Source organism: Aquarana catesbeiana, linkage group LG04, assembly GCF_042186555.1.
Source record: "Aquarana catesbeiana isolate 2022-GZ linkage group LG04, ASM4218655v1, whole genome shotgun sequence".
Classification (NCBI taxonomy): Eukaryota; Metazoa; Chordata; class Amphibia; order Anura; family Ranidae; genus Aquarana; species Aquarana catesbeiana.
This window is the reverse complement of record NC_133327.1, coordinates 149,907,040-149,929,717: the sequence shown is the minus strand read 5'-3', so window position 1 is coordinate 149,929,717 and position 22,678 is coordinate 149,907,040. Positions and strand designations below refer to the sequence as shown.

Here is a 22,678-nt window from a genome sequence, read left to right as displayed (position 1 = left end):
AAATCTTGACATGTTTGGTATCTATTTATTTGATGCAACATCATCTTTTATATTTTACCGAAAACTGGGTATTACATTGAGTTTGTGTGCACTAAAATTCATTTATGTGTACTTTTTCCAGAAAATTTGAGTCTGATAAATGGCTGCCCAAATGATATGTAACATAACAAATTGCAACAGCCACTATTTTATTATCCAGGGCCTTTGCTTTCAAAAGAATATATAATGTTTGGGGGTTCTAAGTAATTTTCTATTAAAAAAATAGATTTAACATGTGTGCAAAAAAAAAAAAAAATTAAAAATTGCCCCAGTGGGCAAGCAGTTAAAAGGCATAAGAGAGTACAAACCTTCAAAGCTAACAATGACACAATGAACACTGTGACAGTAAAAGTAAAGTTAGACCTGAACACACTAACCCAGCACTCATCACATCCCGATTCTCGGTTTACAGTGTTATCAGCACATCATCATCTATATTATTATACAGGATTTATATAGCGCCAACAGTTTGCGCAGTGCTTTACAACATGAAAGCAGGCAGTACACTTACAATACAAATCAATACAGGAGGGATCAGAGGGCCCTGCTCATTAGAGCTTACAATCTAGAAGGGAGGGCCAAGTGGAAACAAAAGGTAATAACTGTGGGGGGTGAGCTGATGGAGAAAATGAAAAAACAATTGTTAGGTGTGGGTAGGATAGGCTTCTCTGAAGAGAAGGGTTTTCAGGGATCATCTAAAAGCTAATAGAGTAGGAAATAAGCGGACAGATTGAGGTTGGGCATTCCATAGGATTGGAGAGGCTTTGGAAAAGGCCTGGAGGCGAGCATGGGAGGAGGTGATGAGGGAGCTAGAGAGCAGGAGGTCTTGAGAGGAACGAAGAGAACGAGTAGGTTGGTATTTAGAGACTAGGCTAGTGATGTAGCTGGGGGCTAAATTATGGATGGCTTTGTACGCAGTTGTTAGTATTTTTAATTTAATTCTTTGGCCGAGTGGAAGCCAGTGGGATTCACAGAAAGCGGTAGCAGAGACAGAGCAACTGGTAAGGTGGATGAGTCTGGCAGCAGCATTCATGATGGATTGAAGAGGTGATAGACTATGTAGAGGTAAGCCAATGAGAAGGGGGTTGCAGTAGTCAAGGCTAGAGACGACCAGTGAGTGAAATAAGAGCTTGTGTAATTGGTTAGAAAAGGGCGTATTTTGGTGATGTTGGAGGTTGAGGCGGCAGGATGTGGACAGTGATTGGACGTGGGACTTAAAGGAGAGTTCAGAGACCAGGTCTACACCTAGAACCTTGGCATGTGGAGATGGGCTTATAGTTGTGCCATTGATTTTGACATAGAGATCAGGGGAAGGGGCATATGGGGGAAGAAAAATTATAAGTTCGGTTTTGGATAGATTGAGTTTGAGGAAGTGATATGACATCCAGACTGATATATCTGATAGTAAATTAGTGTAATGTGAGGGGACAGAGGGAGTGAGATGAGGGGTAGAGAAATAGATTTGGGTGTCATCAGCGTAGAGGTGGTATTGGAAGCAATGGGAGGCTATCGGTTGACCCAGGGAGGAGGTGTAGATTGAAAATAGGAGAGGTCCAAGAACAGAACCTTGGGGGACCCCAACTGAGAAAGGAAGAGGAGAGGAGGAAATAGAGTTGTAAGAAACGCTAAAGGTTCGGTTGGATAAGTAGGAAGAGAACCAGCAAAGAGTAGTCACTGCGACCAAAGGTGTGGAGTTTTTTGAGGAGGAGTTTGTGGTCAACCGTATCAAAGGCAGCAGAGAGGTCCAGGAGTAGGAGTACAGAGTAGTGTCGATTGGTTTTGGCCGTTAGTAGATCGTTTGTTAGTTGTAGGAGAGCAGTTTCTGTGGAGTGTTGAGGACGAAATCCAGACTGAAGGGGAGAAATCCAGACTGAAGGGGATCAAGAAGGCCATTATCAGCGAGGTGGACGCTCAGTCGGTTGTAGATTAGATGTTCAAGGAGTTTGGATAAGAAGGGGAGCAAGGAGATGGGGCGTAGGTTGTTAAGACTGGATGGGTCCAGTGAGAGCTTTTTAAGTATGGGTCTGACAAGATGCCAGAAGAGAGGGAGATCTTCTGTGTCTATGGCTATCACTACAATATATTAATGGCTGCCTCATGCCTAGTACATTCTGCAGCACAATAATGACATAAAAATCACTGGGATGTGTGTGTGCCCATAGTTCTAGAGCTGTGCTGTGCTCAGCCCCTTCAGTAAAGTAAAAGTCTTACTACACCCGGTTTTCATGGAGTCAGCACTGCGAGGGGTTTTCATTTCTACACATACCTGTTCATATTGTTCTTGGGTCATTAACTTGTATGTGGGTGGTTTACTGTCTTGCTTCACCGGCTGAAAAATTTTCTCCAGATCTAGACCAGTCATCTTCCTCAGTATGCTCTGTACTTCTGGATCTGTAAACCCAGGAGGTCTGCTCACTGAACTGCTGGCTGATAAAGAGAAAAACATACTGTCACAATTGTGGATGATGTCACACACTTTGCACTGGTAATAAAGAGCTCTACAGAACAGTCCTCATGTCAAAGGGCTTGTTCTCACATGTGGCAGTCGTTGCCACCCCTCTGAAAAGAGATTTCTGGTGGTAACCTTTTCACAGGGTGTTTGACAGGAGGAGATGGATCAATTCCCATTACCTGTTTTAACCCTAAAAAGGTTAAACCACGTGCCTTGCTTTTGGGGTCTCATTGACAGCAGTGGTACTGCTCACTAAATGCGACAGACTGTTTTATTTTTGCTGCACAATGTGTACAGCCCTGAGCAGCTGCATGCCTTTCCTCTGGTGCCCAGTAAGGGGGCATTAAAATCATGGCTCCACCACCTGCTTTTCAAGCTGTCTAGGGAGTTCTATATATAAATGTCCCCCAAAGAGAAATAAAAAAGGTAAGGACACTTTTTTTGTTTTATTTATTTTTAGGTAAGCTGTATGAATGGAACCACACAACGACTTTGTTCAGATCCGTTCTGCCTGCATCTGCCCCAAACTATGTGCAGGCAACCTACAGAGGAGGATGCAGCAGCTGCACAGACTCATCTGCATGTCAAAGTCTGAGGCACTGTCTGCATTCAGGTCTATGCAGCCACTCCTGTATGGGACATGAAGTGAAGGGAAATCTCTCCAACGGTACACATAGAGGAAAAATACAAAAAAACCTGACAGGGGTTATAACCCTCCCTTACTCTATCCAAAATAGAAAAAAAGTTTTAGCTACACTTTAACCACTTGGCTACTGGGCACTTTCACCCTCTTCCTGCCCAGGCCAATTTTTAGCGCTGTCACACTTTGAATGACAATTGCACGGTCGTGCAATACTGTACCTACACAAAGTTTTTATTATTTTCACACAGAGCTTTCTTTTGGTGGTATTTAATCACCACTGTTTTTTTTTTTTTTTTTTTTTGCTACAGAAAAAGGCTAAAAATTTGAAAAAAAAAACACAAAAACAAAAAGAACAAAAAACAAAAAACATTCAAAGTTTATTATAACATTTTGGAAGCAGGTAATTTTACTCCTTTACTGATGTACGCTGATCAGGCGGCACTGGTGGGCACTGTTTGGACTGCACTGATAATCAGTGTCCCAATTATCAGTGTACATGTCCATTTTAGGCTCCTTTCACATTGAGCAGATCCGTTTTGATGGACTCCGCTAGCTCATCTGGGATGGCTCCGTTGATCCCCGCTGAGCCGGTGGATGACAGGTCTCTGCTTACTGTACAGGGCCGGACCTGTCCTCTTTGGCGAGATTGAATGAAAACAGACATCCTGTCCGTTTTCATCTGATCTGCTTGACCGATGGGGAACCTATCGCCATCTGTTTGTTTTGAATGGATCTTGACGGATCGGATGGCAGGCGGGTGTCAGCGGACACATCTCTGCTGATATACACATAGAAGTCAATGGTGACCCGCTCGGATCCGCCTGAAAAATGAACAGGCAGAACGATCGTGTGAAAGGGGCCTTAGAGAAGCCGGTTATCGGCTCTCTTCTCCTCATGCATGTCAGCATGAGGAAAGGAGTGCAGATAACCAGCTTCTATTTACATCCGTGATTAGCTGTGATTGGACACAGCTGATAATGTGGTAAAGAGCCGCTTATTGGTTCTTTACCCCGATCTGTGATCAGCTGTGTCCCCCGGACACTGGTCACAGAGTGCGCTGCCTGCGTCCATCAGCGGGCGCAATCACGGGAGGCTGTCATATGATGGCCTCCAAGAACTAGCCAAAATAAGAAATGGCTGCACCTCACATGGGCTCCAAGTACATTTTATTGGAATATGAAAGTATTCAAAATGACACCAGCAGTGGTCAAGGTAGACACACGTTTTTACACAACAGAAATGTGCTTAATCATTAAGCACATTTCTGTTGTGTAAAAACGTGTGTTTACCTTGACCACTGCTGGTGTCATTTTGGATATTTTCATATTCCAATAAACATAACTTGAAGCCCACGTGAGGTGCAGCCATTTCTTATTTTGACAATTTACCACGGAGGCGAGTCGTGGCTAGCACTCAGGTGTGTGTTCCAGTGGGTGCATCAGTTACACCGGGAGCAGTGAGTTCTTTTCATTTGGTCCAAGAACTAGCCACCCGTGCTGTAGCGGTCATTTGGCTATAGTGCGGTCGGCAAGTGGTTAATGCATACGTTTAGCAATGAAAAAAAAAAAAGGAAAATCAGCAGAAAGAATGTTATTTCCTATTAGTGTGATGGGTTTGTTGTGCTGCTGACCCCTGGTTTAGTAGAAATCGTCCTCCTTTGATGCTCCCCATACTATAATCTTCTGGTGTGGCAGAGATTAAAGGGGTAGTAAGCAGCAAGAAAAAAAAAAACTTTCCTGCAAAAAATAATAGCATAATGTGCTAGTATGCATCGCAAACCTTAGAACAAAGCCCTCAAGCGGCACACTGTCACCCGCTGACAGGGCCTCGGAGGTTTGACTGGCCAAGTTGCAATGACGTCACGACCACGGCATGGTTCTCAATGGATGCCACCCCTTCCATTGAGTGCACATGCATTGGTGAAGTCACCAGCTGCTATTCTAGTAAAGATCTCCTAAACACTGCACGTTTAGGTGATATTTACTGTACCTACCGGTAAGCTATAGGTACAAGTAAACAATTCTTCACTTTATATATCCCATATGGGGATCTTCAACATATTGTTCAATATGGACTTCCACTAGTAAAGCATGTTTATACACAGAAGGTTATAAAATATTTGAGCACCACAGCACTTTATTGTATTTATATGGCATTTATTTTTTTTATATATGCATTTATAATATTTATATTGGCACTTTATACACAGATTTTGGATATTGATTGCTTAGCGCCACACTTTATTGTTAAATAAACAATGAGGCTTTACTACCACCTTAATAGAACTAAGGGGCTGTCATCAAGAGTGCCTGACTAGACCCGCCCTTTCCACCCCCCTCATCCATTCATAGAGCCCATATTGCAGCTTCTGTGAATGAAACAGGATCTATGCATGAGGGGCGGGGCTATCAATCATCCAATCACAGCTAGTGTCTTTCATAGACGCTGTCTGCTGCCCCCTTGTGTTGGAGCACACTGTGTGCCTGGGGACTTCATGAGGGTCACACTTTGTGTACTCCCAAGCATCCCTAGAGTGTCAGCTCTTCAGGTCACTTATACAGACACTGAAATAAATGTAACTCCTAGGACGATGAATGACAGTTCTTGTGTCACAATGCTGCATGCCTGCCTCTATAGGTGAATTTGTCACCCCCGCCTCTCCTGTGACCGGAGGACTCACCTCCAGCACACAGCATCCTCCGGACACTCGTCCTCCCCGGGTGAAGCCTCCTCAGCAGACATGCTATGCGGGCAGCCATCTCTGCAGTGACCCCGTCGTGTGGGAGGACAGCTGCAATGCATGCCGGGTCATGTAGTCTACTGCCGATAAAGACGAGAATTGCGCCTGCGCATTTCTGCTAAGAGGCCCGGTGTTTCGTTAGATTAGGCGACCCGTCAGAATGTGTAAAGGAAGTGACGCTCCGTCGCCGCCATCTTGCTACACCCCGCACTCCTCCATAGTAAAGATATACTGAGAAGGGGGGAAAACAAATCTTCTTACACCCACCAAAGGTTTGCATTTTACACTTATTTTTAACAGTAAAGTGAGTTTATATAGTGAAATACAGTACTTAGAACTATGTGACTAGTTAGATGTTGAATTTTAAAAGCAGGAAATTTCTTTCAGATTAACAAACCTATACGATTAGCAGGCTTGCCCCTGTTTTTAAAATTCAACATCTAACCAATCAGACGGAATTCTAAGTACTGTATTTCACTATAAAAACTCACTTTATTGTTAAAAATAAGTGTAAAATGCAAAACTCCAGTGGTTGTAATACGATCTCCGCTTTCCCCCTTCTCAGTGTATCCTTACTATGGAGGAGTACGGGGTGTAGTAAGATGGCGGCGACCGGTGATTCGTCAGATTTGGCGACCCGTCTAGGGTTGCCACCTCATCCCTTTAAAACCAAACACATTAATTACACAGGTTCTGTGGCTGATTAAGGTGGTAATTCAGCTCACTTGGCGCCTTATCTGCAATAAATTAGCCTCAGTACCTGTGTAATTCATATTTGTTCAGGTTTAAAAGGATGAGGTGGCAACCTTAGACCCGTCAGAATGTGTAACGGAAGTGCCGGGATATGTAGTCCTCTGCCGAGCCCTGCACATGCTCTTTACTAGCGAAAGCGGCCTCTGTGTGCAGGGCTTTAGTAATAAACAATGACGCTATGTGGGTAATAAAGTGGAGGAATGTTTGTAAATTATTAATACCAAATGATCAGCAGCATTGAGGAATGGAAAATAATGGGCTTTATAGGCATACATAAAAAATCCAAATATTATTTATAACAAGTATTGTGGACATGTACATCAGTGACTGTGGTGACCAGCCAGTGCCGCGGTCTAGAGTACTGCCGGACTTGATAGACTAGGCTAATAGGCCAGAAAGTTCCTGCGTTTGGCGCTTGCCCCAGTGTAATAACATATGAGGCAACCTGAAGAGGTACAATCCTAGAGTAATAGGTGGGGGGTATACAGATGCCAACTCAGGAGATATCGATTCTGCTTTTCATTGATTTAACTAGTTTTGTGCCACAAAAATGCGCTTCTTCTGGAGCTAAATAAATAAGTATATCAAAAGCACTGTTTGTGTCAATGAAGCAAAATGGCTGAATAGACAAGGACTCCAGGGAGACCCCCAGGTCATGCAAGAGGACGCAATATAGAGGGCAAGCACGGGGTCTAAAATATATCAAAGTTATATGTGGGATGGGTAGTCCTCACTAAAATGAATCGGGTAGGTATTCACTCCCTAAGGCCCTCTGATATATCATTCGGAAACTGGCCATCTACTCAAGGCATGCAAAGTTGGTGGAAGTCTAGGAAAACTTTAAAGTACAGTAAAACCTTGGTTTGAGAGTAACTTGGTTTGAGAGTATTTGAGAGAGCACTGTGTGCCTTTGTCATCATTAGAGCCTGCCGGAAGTGCGTTGTTTACCCTCAGGCAGATGTGCAGTCATCTTATTCCCTTCATATGACCTGGTACTGTTCAGCTTTTAATAGTCCACAGCCCAGGGCTGGTTATTGTGTGTGGCTATTATTACCGCCCCTGCACTTTTCAGAGGGTGTTTGATAGATGGTGAGGAGGTGATATGTCTTCCCCTCACTGCTTTTAACCCAAAAAAGGTCAACTTACCGTAAGCACATACATTGTATGTTGTAGAAAGTGATCACCACTCCAGGAAAAATTTAAACAGACCAAGGTAAATCCTTCTCAGTTCGGAGGTTGTAGGTGCTGGCTCTTGCTAATAGCAATAAACAGGAATGATTTCTGGACAGCCGCACTCGTAGATTAGCCTTGTTTATTTAGAAGATACACATCAATTACAGGGTGACAGCAGACAGGAAAAGAGCTGACGTTTCGCACTAGCGTTAGTGCTTACTCATAGCATTGTATGTTGTGCCATGGCCCTAGTCACATGAATGGGCTGTGTTCAGTGTTGGTGCCTCCCTCTGAATGCAACATACTGTTTAAAGCGGAGTTCCACCCAAAAATGGAAGTTCCACTTTAATGGGAGGTGACCCCCTGACATGCCACATTTGCCATGTAATTTTTTTTGGGGGGGGGAGCGGAAACCCTCTTTTTAGAGGGTTCCAGCTCTCACTTCCTCCTGGCGTACCCGCGGCACCAAAAGGAAGATCACCTACCCCCCCTCGGCAATACTCTAGGACAGGTCCCAGATGATTGCCCTGCCAGTCACAGTGCGCAGCGCGGCTTGCGCATGCGCAGTGCGTGTCCGGCTGTGAAGCCAGAGCCGGGCGCCCACAGTGACAACGCCAGCGCCGCAGAGAGGAGGGGGAAACGAGCGGGGCTTCGTTCCCCCGCATCGCTGGACCCTGGGACAAGTAAGTGTCCGATTATTAAAAGTCATCAGCTGCAGTATTTGTAGCTGCTGACTTTTAATTTTATTTTTAAGCGGAACTTCGCTTTAACCCTTTCCTGCCAACCACATATGCAGCCTCTCGGCAGGTGGGCTTTAAGGCTGCATTCACACCTGAGCGTAGCGTCTTTGAGCGCTTTTCCTGTGTTTTTTGGCGCATTTGTATGCAGCGTTTGTGAGCTTTGGCGTTTTTTTTATTAGCCAATAGAGAAAACTATTATCTGTTGCCTCATTTAGGTGTTTCAGCTTTTTTAGCTTTTCCATTAGCTTTTATTTCTTCTTTTATTATCATTTTATTTATTATAATGTTTTTTCGTTAGGGTAAGGGGTTCGTGTTCAGTTTAGGTTAGGATTTGAAGTTGGGGTTAGGGTTATTTATTATTATTTTATTTATTATTATTATTATATTATTATTATTAAATAAATGTAAAATAAATACACAAATAAATAAAAATCATAAATAAAAAAATAAATGAATGCAATAAATGAATACTAAGTAACAATAAAGAAATAATTAACCCTTAACTTAAACCCCTCCCCTTCAAAAAGAAAATAATAAAAAATAACTAAAGACCCTAACACAATTTTTATTATTATTATTATTATTAACTGCTTGCCGACCACCACACGGCAATGTACGTCGGCAGAATGTCACTGGCAGGCAAAAGGGTGTACAGGTACGTCCTCTTTAAGAAGCGGTGTCGCGAGCACGCCGCCAGAGGCGCGCGTGCCCGCCGCGGTCTCCGTGACCGCAGGTCCCACAGACTCGATGTCCGCCGGGTGCCCACGACCGTGTAACAGAGAGGTAGAACGGGGAGATGCTTATGTAAACAAAGCATTCCCCGTTCTGCCTAGTGACAGGACAGTGATCTACTGCTCTCTGTGATCGAGAGCAGTGATCACTGTCCTGTGTGTTGAAGCCACTCCCCCCACAGTTAGAATCACCCCCTAGGACACACTTAACTCCTTCACTGCCCCCTAGTAGTTAACCCCTTCGCTGCCAGTGTCATTTACACAGTAATCAATGCATTTTTAATCGCACTGATCGCTGTATAAATGACAATGGTCCCAAAAATGTGTCAAAAATGTCCAATGTGTCCGCCATAATGTCGCAGTCCCGATAAAAAACGCAGATCGCCGCCATTACTAATAAATAAAAATAAAAATGCCATAAAACTATCCCCTATTTTGTAGACCCTATAAATTTTGCGCAAACCAATCAATACACGCTTATTGCAATTTTGTTTACCAAAAATATGTAGAAGAATACATATCAGCCTAAACCGAGGAAAAAAATAGTTTTTTTTTATATATTTTTGGGGGACATTTATTATAGTAAAATTGTCGCTCTTTTTTTGTTTATAGTGCAAAAACTAAAAAATGCAGAGGTGAACAAATAGCACCAAAAGAAAGCTCTATTTGTGGGGAAAAAAGGACGTCAATTTTGTTTGGGTACAGCTTTGCACGACCGCGCAATTGTCAGTTAAAATGACGCAGTGCCGAATTGCAAAAAACGCTCAGGTCTTTGGGCAGCCAAATGATCCGGGGCTGAAATGGTTAATGTATTTTTTTGTTCGAGTTTGGGTGTTGTTTTTTTTATATTGTTATTGTTAATAATAATAATAAAAAATGTAATATTTTTTAAAGTTAATTATTATTTATTAACGTGTTATTACATATTATTCATTTATTTTACTTATTTATGATGATTTTTAGTTATTTGTGTATGTATTTTCCATTTATTTATTCATATATGTTTCTATAGGAATACAAACGCGCCAAAAACGCCCAAATCTGCCCGATTCGAGCGACAAAAAAAGCTCCAGAACTTGTCTGAGCTTCAGACGACTTGGAGTGGAGATGTAAACCATCTCCGAGTCCATAGAGAATAATTGATTTTTTCTCCTCCGGCGTTTTTGAGCTTCAAACTTGAAGCAGATAATCGCTCAGGTGTGAATGAGGCCTCAGGCCAGGAGGCCGCATACATGTGTCTTTCTGTGCTTAGAGTGCGCACTCTGCACGCTCCCAGCACAGTCACTGGCGGGGACCAGACGCATACTTGTGATCAGGAGCTTTCCGATCATGTGACAGCCAATCACAGGTGGTCACATGACCTGAATGCCCACCTAGGCCTGGTTCACACCTATGCAGGTTGCAGTTTGCATACTCCAGGTGCATTTTGCGTTTTTCAATACACGTTTTTGATGCATTGAAGTCTTTGGAACCAAAAACCAGAAAAACAGTCCCTGGCCCTTTCCATAAAATGCATAGATGTGAACATGATCCATAGGAAACCATGTTAAATGGACTGTGGTGTCTTTCTGCGAAACTGAAATGCACTAAAAAAAATGCATAGGTGTGAACCAGGCCTTAGAAGCTCTTAAAGGGCCAGAAGGTGGCAGGAAGGGATTCATTTTTGTAACAGCAGTGATATGTGTACCGCCCCGAGCAGCTGTTTTTCCCACCACCTGGCCACCCATGTGAACAAACCATTACAATACATTTCTATTATCTACTCCTTTTGGTCTGTTAAATATACAATTGAAAGTCTTTTATTATATCTGTTTGACAAGTGCCGAAAAAAACAAAAAGGTGTTTGTCATCTCACCAGGAATCTTTATGAGCTGATAGCTTCCCAGCCTGTTATCAGCAGTGCTTTACAATATAAAAGGGGTCAGTACAATTACAACACAGTTCAATACAGAAGGAATAGAAGGGCCCTGCTATCTCCATGGACTACAAAACACCTCCTGTTCTGGAGAAGATGTGCATGAACCACATTTGATTGGCTTCTAGTGCTGCTCTTCCTTTTTTTTTTTACTTTGAGCACTACTGTACAAGGGATGACAGGAGGCCCATGCAAAGTTATTTTAGGCGCTAAGAGGGAGGTGTTATGTAGTCCTAGCACACTCCCTGTCCTAGAGGAATAACACTGCTCAATTCCCTTGTCACCCCAGGACAGGAAGTGTAAGATTGTTATCAGACAGTATTAGTGGCAGGATCACCAGGATAAAAGAAGTGTGAATAGAGATGGCAGTCGCCACATCTAAGGAGCTGGAAGCTGCAATGCCATCATTTTATTCTTGGGTTTAAGTACACTTTAACAGGAAAATGACAGATTATACATCTTCAAAGAACTGCACCCAAACCACCTCCTTTTATGTATCTGGTGCTGAGAAAGTCATTTCCTTCTCTATTGTGTTGTCTGAAATGATATTCATGTACTTTATATCTGTGCTGAAAAACAACAATTATGTAGAAGAGAAGAGATGAATGACACACTAAGGGCTTATTTGTTATTAAAGTAGTATTAAACCAAAGGAGTATTAAAAAAAGTGTTTTTTTTTTTTTGTGTAACACAATCGGGTGGATTTACTAAAACTGGAGAGTGCAAAATCTGGTGCAGCTCTGCATAGAAATCAATCCGCTTCCAGGTTTTATTTTCAAAGCTTAACCCCTTCCCGACCAGCCGCTTCAGTTATACTGCGGCAGGTTGGCACTGCTGCGTGATCCGTCGTAGCTGTACGTCAGCTCTTTAAGACGCTGTAGCAGGCGCGCGCGCGCCCGCAGTGTGTCCCCAGAGCCGATGCGCGTGCCCGGCGGGCGCGATGACTGCCAGGCACCCGTGATCGCTTGTGACAGAGCGAGAACCGGGGTCTGTGCGTGTAAACAGGGGAGAGGAGGGGGAGAGGAGAGAGATCATGTGTTCCTACCAAGTAGGAACAACGATCTCTCTCCTCCTCTAGTCAGTCATACCCCCCCCCCAGTTAGAACACGGAACACAGTTAACCCCTTGATCACCCCCTACTGTTAAGTGACAGTTATACAGTAATCAGTGACTATTTATAGCACTGATCGCTGTATAGATGTGAATGGTCCCAAAAAAGTGTCCAATTTGTCCACCGCAATGTCTCAGTCCCAATAAAAATCGCAGATCGCCACCATTACTAGTAAAAATAAATAAATAATAAAAATACCATAAATCTATCCCCTATTTTGTAGACGCTATAACTTTTGCACAAACCAATCAATATACACTTATTGCATTTTTTTTAACCAAAAATATATAGAGGAATATATATCGGCCTAAACTGATTTTTGGATATCTATTATAGCAAAAGGTACAAAATATTGTGTTTTTTTGTTTTGTTTTTATAGCGCAAAAAAATAAAAACCGCAGGAGTTGATCAAATACCACCAAAAGAAAGCTCTAATTGTGGGGAAAAAAAGGCATACATTTTGTTTGGGTACGTCACACGACCGCACAATTGTCAGTTAAAGCGACGCAGTGCCGTATCGCAAAAGATGGCCTAGTCAAGAAGGGGGCAAATCCTTCCAGGGCTGAAGTGGTTTCCTTGTGTTTTCAGTGTCCTTTGGGAATATGGTTTCTACTCCCACCGGAAGGCTGCCATGAATGTGGACTCCTCACATCATCCTCATCATTCACTCTTCTGTGCTATATTACGGACTTTATCATTTTCATTTCCTATGACTGCATCTCAGAGTATATCTATGTATTATTATTATTATTATTATACAGTATTTATATAGCGCCAACAGTTTACGTAGCGCTTTACAACTTGAGGGTAGACAGTACAAGTACAATACAATTTGATACAGTAGGAATCAGAGGGACCTGCTCCTTAGAGCTTACAATCTAAGAGGGGAGGTCAAGAGATACAAGAGGTAATAACTGTGGGTGATGTGCTGATTGAGAAGATAAATGTACAGTTGTTAGGTGGGGGCCAGATAGGCTTCTCTGAAGAGATGAGTTTTCAGGGATCGTCTGAAAGTGGATAAAGTAGGAGAAAATCGGACGGATTGGGGTAGAGCATTCCAGAGGATGGGGGAGGCTCTGGAGAAGTCCTGAAGGCGAGCATGGGATGAGGTGACAAGGGAGTTTGAGAGCAGGAGGTCTTGGGAGGAGCGAAGAGAACGATTAGGTTGGTATTTTGTGACTAGGTTAGAGATGTAGCTAGGGGCCAAGTTGTGGATGGCTTTGTAAGTTATAGTTAGTATCTTGAATTTAATTCGGTGACTGAGTGGCAGCCAATGGAGGGATTGGCAGAGGGGTGTAGCAGACGCTGAGCGGTTTGTGTGGTGGATGAGCCTGGCCGCAGCGTTCATGATGGACTGAAGTGGGGATAGCCTATTTAGAGGTAAACCAATGAGGAGGGAGTTGCAGTAGTCAAGGCGGGAGATGACCAGGGAGTGGATTAGAAGCTTTGTGGTGTCAATGGTTAGGAAGGGGCGTATCTTGGAGATGTTGCGAAGACAGAGGCGGCAAGCTTTGGATAGTGATAGAATGTGGGGTCGAAAGGTTAGTTCAGAGTCCAGCATTACACCTAGGACCTTGGCGTGGGGAGATGGGTTGATAGTTGAGCCGTTGATCTTGACAGGGAGATCAGGGGAAGTGGCACCTGAGGGAGGAAATATCATGAGCTCGGTTTTGGATAGGTTGAGTTTGAGAAAGTGATGTGACATCCAGGCTGATATGTCTGCTAATAAGTTGGTAATGCGTGAGGAGACAGATGGAGAGAGCTGGGGGGTGGAGAGATAGATTTGGGTGTCATCAGCGTAGAGATGATATTTAAAGCCGTGGGAGGCAATCAACTGACCCAAGGAGGTGGTGTAGATTGAGAAAAGGAGAGGTCCGAGAACAGAACCTTGGGGGACCCCAACGGAAAAAGGAAGAGGAGAGGAGGAAGTAGAGTTGTAAGTGACACTGAAGGAGCGGTGGGATAGGTAGGATGAGAACCAGCGAAGAGTGCAGTCACGGAGACCAAAGGAGTGGAGTTTTTCGAGGAGGAGTGGGTGGTCCACTGTGTCAAAGGCAGCAGAGAGATCCAGGAGAAGTAGTACAGAATAGTGTCCATTGGCTTTAGCCATTAGTAGGTCATTTGAGAGTTTGAGGAGAGCAGTTTCCGTGGAGTGTTGAGGGCGAAAACCGGACTGAAGGGGATCAAGAAGTTTATTCATGGTCAGATGGTCACTTAATCGGTTGTAGACCAGTCTTTCAAGAAGTTTGGAGGAGAAGGAGAGTAAGGAGATGGGACGTAAGTTGTTGAGATTGGTGGGATCCAGTGAGGGCTTTTTTAGTATGGGGGTGACTAGTGCATGTTTTAGAGAGTTTGGGAAGATGCCACAAGAGAGGGAGAGGTTGACAATGTGAGTTAGAGAGCGTAGAATCGAGTCAGAGGGTGAGCGTAGCATTTGCGAGGGAACAGGATCCAGGGGGCAAGTGGTTAGATGAGTGCTAGATAAAAGTTTAGCAACCTCAGTAGTAGTAGCAGGGTTGAATGAGGGAAGTAATGACTGTATCTGTGGACATGGGGTGTTGCATGGGGGAGGTTTTTGCGCATTGGCGATCTCCTCATGAATTGTATCAATCTTAGTTTTGAAGTGATTGGCAATCTCCTGGGCGGTGATTGAGTTGGTGGGTGGAGGCAGTGGAGGACAGAGTAGAGTGTTGAAGGTAGAGAAGAGTTGACGTGGACTGGATGAGAAGGTGTTGATGAGTGTGATAAAGTAGGTCTGTTTGGCAGTGTGAAGGCAGGAGTAGTATTTTAGGAGGGCAGATTTATATTGTGTGAAGTCTTCCAGGGTCTTAGTCTTATGCCACAGGCGCTCAAGAGCGCGGCTACGTTTTCTGAGACTTCTGGTGTCATCTGTTTGCCAGGGTTGTAGCAGTCGGGGCCTAATTCTGCGTGTAGTGAGGGGGGCCAGCTTGTCTAGGGAGGAGGACAGTGAGCTGTTGTAAATGAAAGTAGCTAGGTTGGGGCAGGACAGGGGGGAGATTTTGTCATAGAGGTGATCAGTAGCAGAGTAGAGAAGAGAAGGGTTGAGGTGGCGAAGGTTTCTGCGTGTAGCTGTTGGGCGGTTGGAGGGAGAAGAGGTGGAAGACAAGAAGAGAGCAAAACTAATAAGGTGGTGATCAGAGAGTGGGAGTGGATTGTTGGAAAGGTTGCACGGAGTGCACAGATAGGAGAAGGCAAGGTCAAGGGTGTTGCCGTTGGAGTGGGTAGGAGCCTGTATCCATTGCTTCAGGTCAAGCGATGAGGTTAGACTGAGAAGTTTAGAAGTAATAGTAGTGTTAGTGTTGACAGGGATGTTGAAGTCCCCAAGAATAATTGTGGGGATTTCAGAAGAGAGAAAGTAGGGTAGCCAGGCAGAGAAGTCATCAAGAAAGGCTGATACCGGTCCAGGGGGCCGGTAGATGACAGCAATTCTTAGAGAAATGGGAGAGAAAAGACGAATGCAATGTGCCTCAAAAGAGGAGAGTGTCAGAGAGGGAGGTGGGTGAAGAACCTGATAGGTGCTGCATGGGGCTAGAAGGATTCCCACTCCACCTCCCTTGTTATATATTTTGGATTTTTCTTTTAATTCTTTGCACCAAACACTTGTTAAACTGTTTGGAGACCCCTACCCTAGACTGATGGGAGCGCAGGGGAGAAGAAGCTGTGAGGACCAGTCTAGGGAGTAGCAGAGGAACAGGTCGTCCCAATATTCTCCCCGTATACCTGGGACCTCCACTGCCCACCTCTCTCTACACCTGGACAGCGCCTGTGGTGTCTTTTTAAAGAGTTCTTTGTAAGTCACCGAGAGTGGTTTGGCTAATTTCTCACCCGACAGTAGTGATTCCAGATCTGATGCCTTCTTTGTTTATCTATGTATGGGGGATGAGCGCCCAACCACGGCATAGAAGACCTTTGGTGGAGAGACTCATTTGGATCCGTCGTTACCAAAACCCGAGGCTGGGGTAGATAGCCACACGCCTGTATGATCTCTGTAAAAGGGGATCAAAGGAGCTGGTAAGGAGCAGTATTTACATTGGTGGAGGAACCCTTTTATAACAATATCCCTCTGGGTGTAATGATCGTAGGACTCACATCACATGGATGCTTGTCACATCTACCTCTGAAGGAGTGTTCTGACAGTGAACTTTCTCTTTCGTTTACTCCTTTTTGAATGGACTCAATGTATTTATTTTTTCCATGCTGGATTTATTTTGTTCCATGTATGGTTCATAACAATTTTTTTTTTAATATTTGTCACTTTATTGTGGGTGCAAAATTTTCACATTAAGAGTTGATTTAATTGTTTATTACTCAAGTTTTTAGCGCAGCTATTTCCGATTTTAGTTTGTTATAGTGTGGGTGTCTCACATTTTATAGTTGCAGCTTGGTTTCATATGATATTTTACATCCTGTATTTGGTATATACAGAATATATGGGGATAGCGCAGTAATTTTTACTTGGTATAGAGGTTAATTGAACAAGCTGTAGTTAGAAGCTGAAGGCTACCATGCACAGCTGCACCAGATTTTAGTAAATCTACCCCATTGAGTACAATATAATAAACATTCCCCACTTAAATATTTGTTAAGCCACAAGCACACTGTATTCTGTACGATACCTTTTCTTCTACAGAAGTTTAGCAGCAGAAAAACACAATAAAAAGCCAAATTTTTGCATGTGCGTTCACACACGTTTATGCACATTCACACACATTCACGCATCTGGCGTTAATGCATTCTATTGACCAGAATGTTAATTTATTCTGGCCATTAGAATGTATTGTTATTATACAGGATTTGTATAGCGCCAACAGTTTGCGCAGTGCTTTACAATATAAAAGAGGACAGTACAATTACAACACAGTTCAATACAGTAGGAATAGAAGGGCCTTGCTCATGGAGCTTACAATATAAATGGAGTAAAAGGTAATAGCTGCAGGGGATGATCTGATAGAGGTGACTCAAGTACAGGTCTTAGGTGGAGGTGGGGTAGGCTTCCCAGTATAAAAGAGTTTTCAAGGATTGCCTAAAGCCAGACAGGATAGGGGCTGACCGGACAGATTGGTGTAGGGAATTCCAGAGGATGGGAGAGCCTCTGGGGAAGTCCTGGAGATGAGCATGGGAGGAGGTAACAAGGCAGCTAGAGAGCAGGAGATCTTGGGGGGAGTGGAGAGGACGATTAGGGTGCTATTTGCAGATGAGGATGGTAATGGAGCTGGGGGGCAGTCTTGTGGACAGCCTTGTATGTTGTGGTTAGTATTTTGAATTTTGCATGTTGGGCTAGTGGAAGTCAGTGAAGAGATTGTCATAGAGAGGCAACATTCACTGATTGGTTAGTAAGGTGTATGAACGTGTGAGCGCACATAAATGCACCCAGCGTTAATTTACGGTATGTGCATTTAGGTGCTTTTGAGCATTTTTTATGTGCAAAAGCTCCTCTCCTGAACGCAGCTTTGGTGTTTTTTTTCTGCCTCTAAACTGCAAACGCCTATAGTGTACAGAAAATGGATTGTCATAAAGAACGAAAATCAGAACAAACGAAAATCCGAAAATACAAAAATCCGAAAGAACGAAAAACATTCCAGTTTAACGAGTTGATTACATTCAGATAATTTAGTTTTTCGTATTTTCTATTGTAATTAAATTATTAACTATTATTATAGTTTTTATTACTATTTATTATTAAAAACTATAGGAAAAATAGCTGAAGTCATTAATTCTTCTATTCAGGTCTCTGCGCCATAGCAGCTAATTTGGGATAGATTAGATTTACATTTTTATTGGAATTTCCTTTCAAATTTGGCTAAAGTAACTGTTAGTGAACATAACGAATACGAATGCATCCGAAATTATGAATTATCCGAAGTTACGAATGTTGCATCTAAATGAATGGTAGGAAACAAATACGAATGCATCTGAAGTTACGAATGATCCGATAAACGAAAAAAACAAACAAAAAAAACAAAAAACAAAACAAATGAAACGAAAGTGAAACTAAACAAATTTTTTGGTAGTGCCAATGTCTAATTGGGGTTAATTTACTAAAGGCAAATAGTCTATGCACTGCAAGTGCAGTTGCTCTAGATCTAAGGGGAGCATGCAAGGGAAATAAAAAAAAAACAGCATTTTTGCTTGCACATGATTGGATGATAGAAAACAGCAGAACGTTTCCTCATTTTAGAGCTTCCCCTCAGATCTAGAACAACTGCACTTGCAGTGCACATACTATTTGCCTTTAGTAAATCAACCTCCCAAGGCTAACATGGAGAAGCGTTTAGAGGAAGAGAAAAAAAAGCTCAAACACCTGTAAAAGCAGCCATTTTTTACGTCAAGTGTGCATGGGCCCTTAACATTCATATTCATGTAAACATATGAGATCATCTCTCATCGCCAGCTCTTCCTCCTCACACAGAGACAGCGTGTGAGGAGGGAGAGCTAACTGCTGCAGCGGTGAGTAAAAAAAAAAACGAAAAAAAAGTGACGTCAGTGCCATCTGTCCCCACTGTCATCTGTCCCCAGTGCCACATATAAGTGCCATCTGTCATCAGTGCCATCTGTCATCAGTGCCACATATTAGTGCCATCTGACATCAGTGCCACATATTAGTGCCATCTGTTATCAGTGCCACCTGTCAGTGTCACGTGCCATCTATTATCAGTGTCACCTGTCATCAGTGTCACGTATCAGTGGCATCTGTCATCAGTGTCACGTGTCATCAGTGCCACATATCAGTGCCATCTGTAATCAGTGTTACGTGTCATCAGTGCCACGTATCAGTGCCATCTGTCATCAGTGTCACGTGTCATCAGTGCCACGTATTAGTTCCATCTGTCATCAGTGCCACGTATTAGTGCCATCTATCATCAGTGCCATGTATTAGTGCCATCTGTCATCAGTGCCACTTATTAGTGCCATCTGTCATCAGTGCCACGTGTCATCAGTGTCATCAGTGCCACATATTAGAGCCATCAGTCATCAGTGTCACGTGTCATCAGTGCCACATCAGTGTCAACAGTGCCACATATCAGTGCCACGTCAGTGTCACGTGTCATTGTCCTGGTGCTCCAGGGCCTTCATAAGTGTAATAGGTAGTCAACAAGTTAGATGTGTAATTTATGCTCCTTGAACACCTGATGGTGCTCCCTGCATGTTGGGTCTCTCTATGTGGCCAGGCTGTGAAAAAGTCCCACACATGTGATATCATAATACTCAGGAGGAGTAGCAGAATGTATTTTGGGGTGTTATTTGTGGTATATACATGCCATGTGAGAGAAATAACCTATTACAATGACAATTTTGTGGGGAAAAAAAATCTTCATTTTGCAAAGAATTGTGGGAAAAAATGACAACATCAAAAACCTCACCATACATCTTACTAAATATCTTGGAATGTCTACTTTCAAAAAATGGGTCATTTGGTGGGTATTTGTACTTTCCTGGCTTGTTCAGGTCGCAAGAAATGAGAATTTTTATGATTTGCACCACAGTTTGTAGACTCTCTAACTTTCACACAGACCCAATACTATCCACTAATTTGGGTTATTTTTACCAAAGAGATGTAGCAGTATAAATTGTGGCCAACATTTATGAAGAAAAATTAATCATTTGCAAAATTTTATCACAGAAACAAAGAACAATGCATTTCTTTTTCAAAATTTTTGGTCTTTTTTCATTTATAGCACAAAAAATAAAAAACCCAGAGGTGATCAAATACCACCAAAAGAAAGCTCTATTTATATGAAAAAAAGGACAAAAAAATCATTTGGGTACAGTATTACATGACTAATTGTCATTCAAAGTGTGAGAGCGCTGAAAGCTGAAAATTGGTCTGGTCATGAGAGGGGTTTGAGTGCCCAGTTGTCAAGTGGTTAAAGGCACATTTTTTTGTTGTCAATTTTTCAAATGACATTTTTTTTTTTTATTGCATTTAAGTCCAAATATGAGATCTGAGGTCTTTTTGACCCCAGATCTCATATTTAAGAGGACCTGTCATGCTTTTTTTCTATTACATGAGATGTTTACATTCCTTGTAATAGGAATAAAAGTGACCCAATTTTTTTTTTTAAATGGTAAAAATAAATAAAATCAAGTAAAATAAATAAGAAAAATTTTTTTTTTAAAGAGCCTGTCCCGACGAGCTCACATGCAGAACGAACGCAAACGTGAGTGGCGCCGGCATATGAAAACGGTGGTCAAACCACACATGTGAGGTATCGCCGTGATCATTAGAGCAATAATTCTACCCTAGACCTCCTCTGTAACTCAAAAAAATTGGCCTAACTTTACTGTTGTCTTATTTTTTTATTCAAAAAAGGGAATTTTTTCCAAAAAAGTGCGCTTGTAAGACCACTGCGCAAATACAGTGTGACAAAAAGTATTGCAATGACCGCCATTTTATTCTCTAGGATGTTAGAAAAAAAAATGTATAATGTTTGGGGGTTCTAAGTAATTTACTAGCAAAAAACTTGTTTTTAACTTGTAAACACCGATTCTGAAAAAGAGGCTCTGTCTTTACTAAGTTATAGCTATTCCTATAAAATCCAACAATGCAAAAATCTGCATTTCCACTAGATGTCACTGTTCACTCATCAAGTGTACTGAGACCCAGTCTTTATTTGCTAATTGCTAGGATATTTCTTTTTAACTGCTATACCATTTGAAATCACATGTGCTTGCTTGGAATCTTTTCTTGTAAAAATTCAGTTTGGTGCACAATTTGATGTGCTATCAAAAAACAATATTGCTACAGCCACTTCACTGGTTCCAACTCTCAAAACTGCCTTATATAGTTTACAGTCTTCCACGGTGTTGCTACAATTACTGTAATTTAGTGATTTAAGCAGAAAGTGTCAAATCCTCCTGATAAATTTCTCATTGAAATTAAAAGAAATGTCTGTTTATAGGATTTTTTAAAATCAGATTTTATTTTAAAAAACATTTTCGTAAAGCCTACATAGAACAAGCTGCCACACAGGGCAGAAGAACAAATCAAGAAAAACAAGAGTACAGCTCAATCCAAAGATATTTTCTCCCAACAGGGATGGGGTACGCTACAACAAATAGATAGCAATGGGCTCTACAAAGACCACCCAAAGAAAAAACAGTTATGAGATTTTAGCCAATAGTGGGACAGATGAAATCTGTCCAGCATGAACATATGGAGTCGAAGTTGTGCATACCATTGCGTGTTTATAGAGTAAACAAACAAAAAAATTACTGCGCTAACATCAGGGAAAAAAAAAAAGTTAATAGGTGATATTAGCTAAAAAAGAAAAGTCCCATAAGTGATACAGTCCTGTGAAGAGTGACACAGTCCAAACCTTGTAAATCACTCCAAACAAATGTGAAAAATTCAATATTCAACATAAATCACATGCACATCTTCATAGTGAGAATCATAAAGAAAGGTGGATCACCCAGGTGTGCCTCCATCATATAATGAGAGATGGCCACTTACCAGAAAGAGTAGACTCTAGGTTATAAGAGTCATAAACACAGTATGGTAGAATCTCCTTTTAAGGCAGAAGTCATCAACTCTTTCTCATTTATAGTATAACAGGAGACCTCAACATCTTTACTTAAGTGTCAAATGGAAACACTCACATAGGAATAGTGGATGGTTCACTGGCATATCATACATGCAAGATGTAGCATAAAACTGTATAAAATATGTATTTCAAGTAAAAGATTTCCAACTACTCAGTGAAAAGTGGTTAAAAGCTGTGTTTATAGATTGTTAATTATTTATTATGCACCGAGCACAGCAATATATATATATATATATATATATATATATATATATATATATATATATATATATATATATATATATATGTGTGTGTGTGTGTGTGTGTGTGTGTGTATAGAAAATGTTGTTTTTGTTTTTTTGGAATAAGCAAAGTTTAAAAAAAATAATATTAAGATACAGTTTCCCCATCAAAAGTCTAAAATAATAGCATTACTAGAATATACAACATTATAAAGTACTTGTTAAAGTTAACATAACTTTCATTTCTTTTATTCTCAATTTTTTTGTGTTTTGGTGCAGTTTAATTACCCTTTTATTTTGTATATTTTTTAATCCACTGCTACAAAAATAAATGAACGAACAAATATATGAAAAAAAAAATTGTGTATGAATCAGTGAAAAAAAGGAAGGAATGATTTAGGGCTATGTGTTAATAACTACTAGTTAATAAGGGGTTAGAGTGGGAGGAAAAAAAATGTTATTTCAAACTTTAAAAACTTTATATAAATGTATTTTTTCTTAGGGGTTTGCTAGAGCAAACATTTTGAGTAGGTCAAAGGACGAGCCCTTGCTCTAGCTACAACCAAAATATAATGTAGCAATTTTGTTAAACTC

At 41.8% G+C, this 22,678-nt stretch overlaps 1 protein-coding gene across 1 annotated transcript in view; it reads right to left on the bottom strand.

Moving 5' to 3' along the window:
* The window catches only part of MRPS22 (mitochondrial ribosomal protein S22), a 33,601-nt gene extending 27,622 nt beyond the window's left edge, over positions 1-5,979 (bottom strand). The window contains exons 1-2 of the mRNA XM_073625873.1: positions 5,815-5,979; positions 2,306-2,466 (exon numbers count right to left, since the gene is read on the bottom strand). Coding sequence (XP_073481974.1) covers positions 2,306-2,466; positions 5,815-5,893 — 240 coding nt within the window. The 5' untranslated portion in view covers positions 5,894-5,979. The remainder of the gene's footprint in view (positions 1-2,305; positions 2,467-5,814) is intronic.
* Between the last annotated feature and the right edge of the window lie 16,699 nt (positions 5,980-22,678).